The sequence below is a fragment of the Chiloscyllium plagiosum genome, chromosome 37, assembly GCF_004010195.1.
Source record: "Chiloscyllium plagiosum isolate BGI_BamShark_2017 chromosome 37, ASM401019v2, whole genome shotgun sequence".
Classification (NCBI taxonomy): domain Eukaryota; kingdom Metazoa; phylum Chordata; class Chondrichthyes; order Orectolobiformes; family Hemiscylliidae; genus Chiloscyllium; species Chiloscyllium plagiosum.
The window spans coordinates 19,927,237-19,940,458 of NC_057746.1; the positions used below are offsets into that span (position 1 = coordinate 19,927,237).

Consider the following 13,222-nt stretch of genomic DNA (forward strand, 5'->3'; position numbering starts at 1 on the left):
TAGGAATGACAGTTCCCACTGACAGTACTGGCTCACAAAATGACCAGCTAACATGACACTAAGAGACTTTCTGGAACCGCACCAGAGAAAAATGCTGCACCTTCAGGAGAAAATGTGGACATCACTTTTTGAAGAGATACATAAGAAATTCATTAGCATAGTATCAGGAATAAGGGACTGGTAGAGCAATGGTTTTCAACCAACCAGTGTGTCGCAGCACAATGTCATGAGTGTGAGAACTGTCCAAGTATGCCTTGCTCCATCTTAAACAATATTCTATCCAATCAAAATTCCAGCTCAAAGCTCATGCAGATTAATCAAACCAATGTGTGATACAAACATTCTAAATACAGATGGCCGCAAGACAAAACTGAGGGGACAGGATTAAAAGTGGGCATGCTGTGGAACTGTACACCTCATGTTACTGAGTATGTCATGTTACTGAAAAGGTTGAAAAGCATTGTTTATAGACAAGAGAAGCTATGATTGCTGTAAACAGATGTTATAGAGGTGATTTGATAGATGTTCACAACGATCAGAATAAATAAAGAAAAACCAGATTCAGTAGCAGCTTTCAAAACTAAACTTTCGGATATTTGAAACATAAACCGTACAGGACTATCGGAAAGAATGGGAGCACTCTTCCAAGGAACTATTATGGGCATTAAAGGCCAAACTGTTCTATATTTACAGATGGAGTTTAAAAAAGGTTGTTTTGACTGTAGTCAGGCAGGAAACAAATAACCCCACATTAGATTATTCCCACTCCCTGACAGCACAGTGCAGACTCACCTCCTTTGTAGACATTAATTGCATCAGCCAAAGCATCAATGGATTCAATGTCCAGGTTGTTTGTGGGTTCATCCTGCAAGAAAAATGGATTTGTCCAACATTTCCTTCAAATGTAAATCGTATACAAATCCATATGCAAGGAAAGTTCCTGTCCTTGGATAGGTACAGCTACTTCTAAACAGATCTTTGAGACAGTTAGTGGGGGAGAGGGAAGGAAATCCAGTGATGGGAAGTATTGAACCACTTGGTTCCACTTTAACTAGGTAACAAAAAAACTTTCCAAACACTACCTAGGCTCAAGGCTGGAGACAGGATTCTTGACTACTTTCACAAACTTTCTTTAGATCTGACAATATCCATCAAGCTGCAGTTATATTAACTTGCTTCACAGCTGAAGACCTCTCCATGTAGTGTTTAGTTAGACAGTTTGCAGTCTCCGTCACCATATATGTGAATTAAACATTACAGCAACATGCTGAACCTGAACCTGAGGGAAGTCCTGTTCAGAGAAGTTATTAAGAATTCTGTATTTCACAGGACTCTTATTTCAAGACTCAATTTCTGCCATTGAGTCTCTCTACTGCCAGTATTAGCCGATTCAAAAGGAACCCTGACATTTGTTACTCAGACTGAAAGCTCTCAGAATACTCCAATTTCTCGACATTGCTCCCTTGCTGCACTCAGTCAACACAGCAGTCTAGTTACAAATTCTTACTCTGAGCATATCCATACCAAATGTATAAGCTCACTGAATCACTGTACCTAGTGAGCAATACAAAAAAAACTAAAGGTATCATTCTGTGTTTGGTTAGCTGTCAGTCTAGTGAGATGTGAGAGTGCTCCAATTGCCCATAATACTCAAGACTTGGTGAGTACACATTATCCAGTGACTTGAGAATGTATTGATGTACTTAATATTCTTTAAGTACAAAATCATCAATGTCCAGGAAACTCTGCATGACTGACATCTTGTAGAAACTCACGAAAGGCTTATGCATTAAGTATGACCACTTGGTTGAATACCTGAACGGCTGTTGTCATGTGGGAAATGGTTCTCCAACACAAATTAGCACACCTTTAGGAAATACGTAATTTTAAAAAAAAGCACTGGCCCAGTTACTCACCAGAATGAGTACATCAGGCTGTCGGCAGGCTAATTCTGCAAATACTACTCTTGCTTTTTGACCACCTGTAGGGAAAAGGAAGTGACATAAGCAACAAGAACACAGATCATAAGGAGGTGGGCAAGATCACATCGAAGTTCAAAACACTGTGTATTAGTTGTACCGCTCAACTTATTAATTGACACAGATTTTAAAAACAAATCATTCATGATCAGTTAACAACTCAGAAGTGCCAATTGCACAAGCTGAGAAACAGGAAGCAGGTATAAGGGAAAATTTACACTATCACCCCCTTGTTTAATATGATTTGGAGATGCCGGTGTTGGACTGGGGTGTACAAAGTTAAAAATCTCACAACACCACTGCAAATTTTTGCTATAAATTCTGTGTTACGATCAAGCACTCCACAATCACCTGATGAAGGAGCGTCGCTCCGAAAGCTAGTGTGCTTCCAATTAAACCTATTGGACTATAACCTGGTGTTGTGTGATTTTTAACTTTGTTTAATATGGATTGAGTTGTTCAGTGAGCAAATTAGCTACATTCAGCCAAGATATTAAAAACTTAGATGTGGGCCTTGATTGCAGCTTGAATTTCTTCAACTAAATGTAACAGCTCTTTAAACGTCTTGGCGACGGTTGAACAGTACAAAATGACTGAGTAGATCCTATTCAAAATTAATTCAGAATAACCAGTGTCTTTGTTACCACTATCAATCAGTTGACTGGAACAAAATAAATGGCTCATTGTTCCTCTCCCAAGCCCCATTCTCCCCTTGGTCTCCCAGGTAGCCGTCCTCACTCAGTACCTGACAGTTTACTGATTTGGATAGTGTGGGCATGGCTTTCCAGGCCAAAGCGACCAAGACATTTCCTCCCATCCTGGTATGGCAAGTTGAAGTTTCTCATGAGATATTCTGTTGCTGTCTCCTCCATGTTGAGTTGGTCGGCGTACTGTTGGTTGAAGTAACCTATTTTCTGTATGTGGGTGGGAATTGTGAAATTTTTTTTTAAACAGAACAATACAACACAAAAGCTTCTTTAAGTAAAGTCCTCATGTATAATAATAAATAAACTGAAATAGATATGCCAGTTCAAAATTGCACACAACCATGCTCAACATCTTTCAGGATTCCAAACTTTCCTTCAACCTTGTAGGGCAACCCCATCACTGGGCTCAGTTTACATTTTTCATAATTCTATGACTCGGTGCTTTTATGCATGAATGAACTATTTACAATGCTTCAAGGAGAAGTGCAGCCAGTTCAAATCTACAGAACAACCTTGGTTATCTGAACATCAATTGTCTGTATTTCACATTATCCGAACAAGATCTCGAGGTCCCGTAAAAACGTTATCCATTATCCGAACAATCGGTTATCCAAACAAAATACTCCCTGTCCGTGTCGTTTGGTTAATTGAGGTTTTTCTGTAGTTCTCTTCCGACATCATCCAAACTGGATACCTTCTCTAGGAAGAGTCAAGGTATATTATTAAAGAGCAGTATTCCTGGTTGATTCACCCTCCGTTTGACTCTAGGGTACTACTATCAAATGCCTATTCAACATCAAGCCAACTGAGCAATCCATGCTGTATAGAGGGTTCAGTGGTTTATGAAGTATCAATCACATCTGTAATGCTTATTCGTGAAGCCAAGAACGTGAGTCAAGCTTACCTCTCCCACAAAACTGCAACCTGAGGTGTTAGCATCAGATGAGTGTAATTAAGGAGCAGGATGGCTAACTGAATGAGAAGTCAGTGCAGACAGCAGACATTGTCAGTCTTGTGAAATCATCACCGTGTCAGAAAAGTTGCCAGATTTGCATTCGGAAAGCAATAAGTCATTGAGAACACAATGAACTATTCCCATGACAGCAGTTAATACATGAGAACAGACACTTACCAGTCTGTGGTTCTTTCTCTGTTCACCAGCAGTCTGAAAACAAAGAAAGGAGGGAATTAGATTCCACTGAAGTCACTTGTGAAATTAATGCAACGTTATATAGAATTTTCAGTACAGAAAACGCCAATATGTCTACACTGATCAAAGTTTGTGCGAAGATTTGTAGCTCGGGTGCTCGTTGTTGTGGTTCTGTTCGCCGAGCTGGAAGTTTTAGTTGCAAACGTTTCGTCCCCTGGCTAGGCAACATCAGTGCTTGGGAGCCTCCTGCGAAGCGCTTCTTTGATGTTTCCTCCGGTGTTTATAGTGGTCTGTCCCTGCCGCTTCCGGTTGTCAGTTTCAGCTGTCCGCTGTAGTGGTTGGTATTTTGGGTCCAGGTCGATGTGTTTGTTGATGGAGTTTGTGAATGAATGCCATGCCTCTAGGAATTCCCTGGCTGTTCTCTGTCTGGCTTGCCCTATGATAGTAGTGTTGTCCCAGTCGAATTCATGTTGCTTGTTGTCTGCATGTGTGCATTGTCTACATTGATGTTTATGCTCACAAAACAATCACTCCCTAATATTTATCTAAACATCTCGCAATGGTAGGTACAGTTTTGTGACATTCGGACTGTCTTTAGATTAGATTACATTACATTACATTACAGTGTGGAAACAGGCCCTTCGGCCCAACAAGTCCACACCGCCCCGCCGAAGCGCAACCCACCCATACCCCTACATTTACCACTTAACTAACACTACGGGCAATTTAGCATGGCCAATTCACCTGACCTGCACATCTTTGGACTGTGGGAGGAAACCCACGCAGACACGGGGAGAACGTGCAAACTCCACACACAGTCAGTCAGTCGCCTGAGGCGGGAATTGAACCCGGGTCTCCGGCGCTGTGAGGCAGCAGTGCTAACCACCGTGCCGCCCATAATGTGTGACTGTGATGAGAATACAGGCCATATCTTAAGAACAGCTGATTTGAACCAGCTGGAAGGATACTTAAAAATCAATGATCATATTTGCAGGATGTTGAGTGCTTGATGGAGAGTGAGAGGTGAGAATACATTGTGGACATTAGGTATACTATTAATGTAAATCTGTCTTACTTAAAAGAGGACGGCTGATGGCAACTCAGGTCCTGTGTAAGAGTTGTAGTTTGGTGAATTCTCAGTCTGGGCAAGGGTCTCAATGGAAAAATCACATTGTAGTTGGCCTTATTAAATTGATAGTTACATTACTGTTCTAATAATCTAGGACCAGTGAACGCATGTGTTAACGTCACCATTTTGAGAACTTTAATTCAGAATAAAAGAATCAACTAGAAGTAGTCTGTATACAGCCTCTGTTGAGGCTGACTCTTCCTCAACAGACCTGAAATGGTCTGGTTCATCAACTTGCACCAAAGTGGTTTACTGGAGAGCTGTTTTGTGACGCAGAGCAATACCAACAGCGTGGGTTCAATTCTCACACCAACAGAAGTTAACATAAATGACTCTTCTTGACCTCTCCCCTCACCTGTGGTGTGGTTACCCTCAGGTTAACTCACCACCAGTCCAACCCCCGCTCCCCCTCTCTCTCTCTTTAATAAGACAGTAGTCTTATCATTTGGACAGATACATACATAGGAAAAATTTAGAGGAATATGGGCAAGTGGGACTAGTTTAGTTTGGGAAACTTGGTCAACATGGATGAGTTGGACTGAAGGTTCCCTTGCTGTATGACCCTATGAATCTACTGTCTGGAGTACAAGGCGGCAACCGACAATCACCTGATCAAGTTAATTAACTTGTCCTACCTGCCTATCTTCTTTTCCACCTATCCACTCCTCCCCCCTGACTTATCACCTTCATCCCCTCCCCCACTCACCTATTGTACTCTATGCTACTTTCTCCCCACTCCCACCCTCCTCTCATTTATCTCTCCACCCTTCAGGCTCTCTGCCTGTAGTCCTGATGAAGGGCTTTTGCCCGAAATGTTGATTTTACTGCTCCTCAGATGCTGCCTGAACTGCTGTACTTCTCCAGCACCACTCTAATCAAGATATGATTCAGAGATGCTGGTGTTGGACTGGGGTGTACAAAGTTAAAAATCACACAACACTAGGTTATAGTCCAACAGGTTTAATTGGAAGCCCACTAGCTTTCGGAGCGACGCACACAATCACCTGATGAAGGAGCATCGCTCCGAAAGCTAGTGTGCTCCAATTAAACCTGTTGGACTATAACCTGGTGTTGTGTGATTTTTAACTAATCAAGATAATTAGGGATTATCAGAAATTACTGGTTTTTACAACAATGGCCACATGCTGAGAATGAAAGTGTGTGGCATCAGAATTTAACAAGAATTAGTGACTGTGAATGGATAAAATTGTGTAACACAACTTACAGGGGTCAGCTTTCCAGTGAGCAGGAGTAGCAAAGTACTTTTTCCAACTCCATTGGGTCCAACAATACAGACTGAAAGGGGAGAAAACACAAGCAACAATTACCAAGGGCTTTGCTCTACAGATCGAAAGCTGCAGGGAACATTCTGTATGACAGGAGGAGGACTCACTTTTGCTTCCCTTCAGCAAATTCTGACATCAGGAAACATTCAAAACTGAAATACTGAAATACAGTACCACTAAACACAAACCTCAGAGCTGGTATACATTATCACTAATATATTTAATTATGTTGTACCAATCTCGAGGTAGAACTCCCATAGGAACTCAGGAATAAAATGTGCATAAATCAAACATACGTTTAGATTTTAGCCTGGAAGTCTCTCCCAGGTATCTGTTACTATATACATTAAACTATTGGAGCTTCCTGAAAATATTCCAACATATAACGAAGATGAAAGGTGTATAATTCATATAAGATTATGTTTGGAATTTGGATTGCAGAATAATGGCAAATGGACATTGGTTACTTTTCAGTAGGATTTTGTTTCCAAAGAAAAGGTCAGACAGCTGTCTGAAACAGTGACCTCATCAAAAATGTATCAGAAGGCAGGTGACTACTAATCTGGGGTGATAATGAAATAATGTAAACAAGTAAGGCCATTAGCTTTGTTTTCCGCTAAGAAACCAGTGTCAAGTTTAGAAGCAAGTTTAGTTTCATTCTCACAAGCAGTGGTTTATAGTCATAGAGATGTACAGCACGGAAACAGACCCCTCGATCCAACTGGTCCATACCGACCAGACATCCATAAAATTTCAAAACTAACAGTTTGGTTAGAAACCTGCAGATGACTAGAAGCAAGAAAGTTTTAGGTCCTCCAAGTTTGTTTACAGATTGAGAAGGAGAGGGAAAAGGGGGAAGAGGAACGGGAGAGGTGGGTCAACAGGAACGGGGGAGGCGGTGGGAGTAGGTGGGGGGTGAGAGAGAGAGAGAGAGAGAGAGAGAGAGTTGAGTGGGGGAAGTGAGACGGAGAGGGGGAAGTGAGAGGGAGAGGGCGAGCAAGAGAAGGGAGGGCGGGAGCCAGAGAGATCAGGGCATGAAGTATTTCTAACATAAAAAACTTCCAAAACCACTTCGGCCCAACAGGTCCACACCGACCCGTGCAACCCACCCAAACCCATCCCCCCTACATTTACCCCTTCACCTAACACTACAGGCAATTTAGCGTGGCCAATTCACCTAACCTGCATATTTTTGGACTGTGGGAGGAAACCGGAGCACCTGGAGGAAATCCACGCAGACACGGGGAGAATGTGCAAACTCCACACAAACAGTTGCCTGAGGCAGGAATTGAACCCGGGTCTCTGGCGCTGTGTGGCAGCAGTGCTAACCACTGTGCCACTGTGCCGCCCAATTTACATCGTGATATTGGTGTCGGTGGTCAGTCAAAAAAGTAAACAGGTAGGTTCAGCAAGCATATCATACGAAGGCAAATGGTACGTTGTCCTTCATTGCAACAGAATTTGAGTTCAGAAGTAGGGATATCTTACTGCAATTCACACAGCATTCAGAGACCCCATGTTGAGTACTGTCTGAAGTTTTGGTCCTTCTATCAAAAGGGAAATATACTAACATTGAGGGAGTACAATGAGGTTCGTTAGGCTTACTACAAGGATGACAGGACTGTCATATGGAGGTGAGATTGGTTTGACTAGGCCTGTATTCACTAGGAAGGATGCAAAGACATTTGTTTGAAATGTATAAAATTCTAATAGGGTTAGAGAGACTACATGCAGGAACGATCTTCACCTGGCTGGGGAGTCTAGAACTAGGCGTCACAGTCTCAGGACACAGGGCAGGCCATTTAGGCTTGAGAGATGAGCAAACATTTCTTCACTCAAAGGACGACTAACCTGTAGTATTCACTACTACAGAAGGCTGCGGAGGCTGGGTCACTGAGTATATTCAAGAAAGAGACTGATACGTTTTTATATTATAGACATCAAGGGAATGGAATCATATTGAACTGCAGAGGCGGCTCAAAGCGCCAAATATCCTGCTCCTGGTTTCTATGTTCCACATCATGCTCCACAGTCAACATACCCTTTAAATAATTACATCCACATACAAATATATTATTTTAAACATCCTTATCAGCCTCATTATCATCAGTTTATAAATGCAAAATTAAATGAACACTCACTTCTGGAATCCATGTCAATACCAAAGTCCAGGTTTTTGAAAATCAGCTTCTGGTTTTCATAAGCAAAATCAACAGCTGCAATTTCAGACAAAAATAATGCGTTACGTACATTCAAGGCTACTAATGTTACAGTCATAGACCATGGAAACAGATCCTTTGGTCCAACCAGTCCACATCAACCATGTTCCCAAATTAAACTAGTCCCACTTGCCTGCATTTGGCCCATATCCCTCCAAACCTTTCCCATTCACATCCTTATTCAAATATAATTTCAATGTAACTGTACCTGCTTCCACCGTTTCCTCTGGCAATTCATTCCACACACTAACCACTGTGTAAAAAAAGTTATCCCTCGTGTCCTTTTTAAAAATCTCTCCTCTCACCTTAAAAATATGCATCCTTGTTTTTGGATTCCCCACCCTATGGAGCAAACCCTTGCTATTCACCTTACATCCTCGTGCAGAGGAAAGCAAGACGACTGGCTGCACAAAGTAAAGGGATTGACACAGAAAGACTTGAAAAGCTTAAGTATGATATCCAGAAAGGAGACATTTGAAGACAATTTCATTCAGGTAGACAGCAAACAAGATGATTTTTTAAAAAAAATTCAAGGCCAACAGGATAAGAATGTACAACGTAAAATTTGGGAAAATTTAAATGAGGTTTTGGGGGAATAACAGGAAATTGAAAATTTAGAACTCAAAATGTACCAGATAAAAGGTCTTTCTTCATCACTGAATTTTTCTTGTCTCCACATCTTTAGGACCGTCATTAAACACCAAACTATCAACTTACTGCAAACCAGAGCGTGCAATATTTGGTCTTTGACTTAGTTAGTAACATTCTCTCCTCTGGAGCAAAACGTCATGGATATAAACCACACTGAGATTTTGTATTTGTAACAATGGTGAAATGCTCAAGTGTTCAACAGCAGAACCAACAATTTCTGACATCTTCACATGTGCAATTGCACATGGAAATCTTCACCCATCCACAGGATGTATTACTCATATCCTCGATTTGAGATCACTAAACTCAAATGAACTTCCCCCTTTAGGCCGTAGTATCATTGTTTAAAAAAAGGGGGTTTCAAGATGTTTTAAAAGGCTGACAAAGACTCAATTAAAAAGCAATCGATAGTGAAGTGCTTTGAGATAATCTGCACTGGTGTTGGAAGTCTAAGCAATGCTCACTGTATTCCCACTTCAACTGAAAGGCATATAAACCCATCTAAGAGACAAATAAAGTTAGGTTTAACTCCTCAACCATGTTTTAAACTTAGCTAATGACCATTGGGAGAGATTCATGGGAGGAGAATATCTACCCATGAGAATCAAGGAAGAATTCAAGGGGAAAGAGGTATCCCAAGCTGCTGCAAGCACTACTTCGAAAAACACAGCAAGACATCTTCCATTGTCACCAAGTTGTGTTGAGTACTCATGAAGTGGAAGGCAGGAAGCTAGAATTTTGTTTGTAAAAATGGTAAGAGGGAAGAGTGTGTGGTCCCTTTAAAAGGTGATGTGCTTTTCAAAGTTTGGAAATGTAATAACATGTGCCTGCAAGCAGCTATAGATTACAGTTCTAAAATGGAAGCATGTAACAATTGGCTGTGTGATTGGAAAACTTCAGACTTGTTTTGATGTTTTGGCAAGAAGTTGGACTCACCCAATTAACTTAAACCAAGCACTCAGCGATTCAAAGCCAATTGAATTTAAAACTGATGATGCTGACAAGCTGAAACCAATCATATTATAAGAATTTGATGTATCATGGAGATATAGAAAAAGGGGTTCTTGAAAATTTGGGGAGAACCAACTGCCATCTGAAAAGACAGCAAACCTGTCAACCCAGAAATAAATACTGGGCTCTCACAAGAAATGTCCATGCTCTCTTTTAAAAAAAAAGCACCACTTATTCATGAAGGTACACGACACTCTTAGTTAATATTCCAGACAGCGGAATTCACAGAGAGAACGTCCCTTATACATGAATTCAACTGAGAAGGCGGTCAAATGTTTGCAGAGCAAACATTCTTGACAGCAAGAGACAGCAGAAAAGGTATAGTATTCTGGTAGACAAATTCTGCGTGAACTTTGAGACACTAAGTTTTAAGTTATTGTTTTCTTAACACTTAAGAGTTACATAATGGGACCTGTGTTGAAACTGCATACGGTTTGTTAATAATTTGGTTGATTTTATTATCGTTAGAGTTAAATAAATAAATTGTTACTTAATAGTTATAAAGTGAGTATTCATGATTCTTTTCATTTAACCATTCCTTTACAGTTTGTGTGTGTGTGTGTGTGTGTGTGTGTGTGTGTGTGTGTGTGTTTGAGAGTGACTTGGGGACTAGAGTCCTAGATCTTTAAATGAAACTTAAGTGAGAATGGGAAATCTGGTTAATTTCAGTTGCTTCTTGTTGGTTAAATCAAAAGTGGGGAAATGGCCCTTAACATTGCTAAAGAGGTTCTGGGGTTTGAAGATGCTTCCCAAATTTGCCAAGTTTAGAAAGACAGAAAAAGTAGAAACTTTTTAGAATTAGCAGACAGGCTAAAATTGGGTTTAACTAGTGACAATAACAAAGTTGAAATTGTAACTAGAGTTTATTTAGATACATTAGAAAAACAATCAAGTGTGGAGGAGTTAGAAAAAAATTAGGTTGCAAATGAGACAACTGGAGTTAGAGAATGAAAGGAATGCGAGAGTTTGAATTATTGTTACAAGCAAAGAGAAAAGGAATGGGAAGGAACATTTAAGTTGGAGAAGATGAAGTTGGAACTTGAATCAAAAAGGCTTCAAATGGTAGAAGGAGAAGTACAAGGTAGAAGTGAGGACGAGCAAACTCAACGGAGCCAAATATTACCAGAACTTGATGAAAAACATGTAGAAGCCTTTTTTATTTCTTTTGAGAAACTGGCAATGCAAATGAATTGGCCAGAGACTGTGTGGGTAATGTTAATTCAGATCGAGTTGGTAGGCAGAGCTTGTGAGGTGAGGTGTTTGCAGTGCTGTCGAGATTATGAAAATGTTAACAGGCTGTTTTGAGTGCCTACAAATTGACACCAGAAGCACATAGACAACGGTTCAGAAACAAAGAAGGAACCAGGTCAGATCTATGACGAGCTTGAAAGAATTAAACATAACAACTTTGATAGGTGTTTGAGAACATTAAAGATACACAAGACATGAGGGTCTAGAGAGATTATTATTCTGCTGCAGAAGTTTAAAAACTCACTTCCAGAAATGATAAGAACTCATGTTGAGGAACAGCAAGTTCACACACCAACAAGAGTGCAGAGATGGCAGATGAATATGCATTGGTGCATGAATCGAAATTTAGCTTCCAATAATTTCATTTCATGAGGAACAGAAATTGAGAAAGGTGGAGATCCTTCAATGAAAAACAAAAAGCAGATCACACCAGGAATAGTTTAGCACAGGTGAAAATAGAAACCCAAGAGGGTGAAAAGAAGGTGAAAGACCTCAGATGTTTTCATTGTAATGGAGTGGGACACACAAAATCACAGTGCTGGTGGTTTAAGAAAGGCATTGGGAAAAAAGGATGTGTGTTTTTACTGTAATAAGGTGGAACTTGTGAATATCTGAATGAAATAGTCTTCAGCTAGAAATTCTTACCATGCAGTCCAAGAATTGGAGGGCTCAGTGGTGGAGGATTTGGGAATGTAAACTTTACAGTGTATTCACGAGGCCTTTTCAGAAGCTCAGGAGCTTCGTTTGACTCCTCATCCTGGTTCTTTTTCCGACATTTCTGCTGTTTCCGCGTCAGGGCCTCCTTTGTCTGCTTCTCCTATAAAGCAGAAATTGTTTGGAAGAGGAGAAAAAGCAGAAGATAAGCCACAGGTGAAATGAGGGGGAAAAAAAAAACATCTGTCGACCTACGGAGGATAAAAGACAAAAGTATTTGATTTTTAACATTCATTCTTTCAATTGTCTAACTGAACAACAGAACAAAGTTCAAAATTATCAGTGCATTAAAATTGTATACTCAGCAAAGTTTTAATCTAATGCAAAGAAATTAAATGGTCCACTGCTTTACCTACAATCCTCAAGCCCTACATTTAAAATTGATTTGATTTGCCTACGCCATCAAACCCTCCAAGACAGCAGCTGTGTCACGCAGACTGGGGCAGTACCAATTTCAATGAATTATCTAATCATTACATACTCCAGTTGGCCATTGGCACCCCTCAGCAGGGACAAAGAATAAATTAAATAAATAGGTTTCAACTCTAATGTTAACTACAACAAAATTGGGTCCCATTTTCATCAGATGTTTGAGTATGCATGCACTGCAGCTCTCCAAAGTTCTGTCCTGCATTCCTTTTGGTTAATAGTACATTGTCAATGAAATGACAACTTTTTCCATGCCATTATTTGAATATTCATACTTTGAGAAATACATGGAATACCTAGCTCAGTGCTTCTTCCAACAAGACAAGATACACTTTATATCTAGACTGTAGAGTGATTGACCATTTTTACAGCCATTTAACTTCAGTCACTGTGCTCCTACACCATCACCATCCATTTAAAAAAAGATACATAGCCATATAGCATGAAAACAGAACCCTTGGACCAACTTGGCTGCGCCAACCAGACATCCCAATCTGACCAAGTCCCATTTGCCAGTACTGGCGCATCTCCCTCTAAACCCTTCCTATTCATATACCCAACCAGATGCCTTTTAAAATATTGTAATTGTACCAGCCTGTATTGTTCCTTCAGACAGTTCATTCCATCCACCTACCACTCTCTGTGAGAAAGTTACCCCTCAGGTCCTTGATAAATCTTTCCCCTTTCACCTTAAAT

General features: G+C 40.4%; 1 protein-coding gene across 1 annotated transcript in view; it reads right to left on the minus strand.

Moving 5' to 3' along the window:
• Nucleotides 1-13,222, minus strand: part of abcf1 (ATP-binding cassette, sub-family F (GCN20), member 1) — a 74,046-nt gene that overhangs the window by 8,560 nt on the left and 52,264 nt on the right. The window contains exons 21-27 of the mRNA XM_043678024.1: nt 12,029-12,200; nt 8,393-8,467; nt 6,191-6,261; nt 3,819-3,851; nt 2,725-2,893; nt 1,917-1,981; nt 793-865 (exon numbers count right to left, since the gene is read on the minus strand). Coding sequence (XP_043533959.1) covers nt 793-865; nt 1,917-1,981; nt 2,725-2,893; nt 3,819-3,851; nt 6,191-6,261; nt 8,393-8,467; nt 12,029-12,200 — 658 coding nt within the window. The remainder of the gene's footprint in view (nt 1-792; nt 866-1,916; nt 1,982-2,724; nt 2,894-3,818; nt 3,852-6,190; nt 6,262-8,392; nt 8,468-12,028; nt 12,201-13,222) is intronic.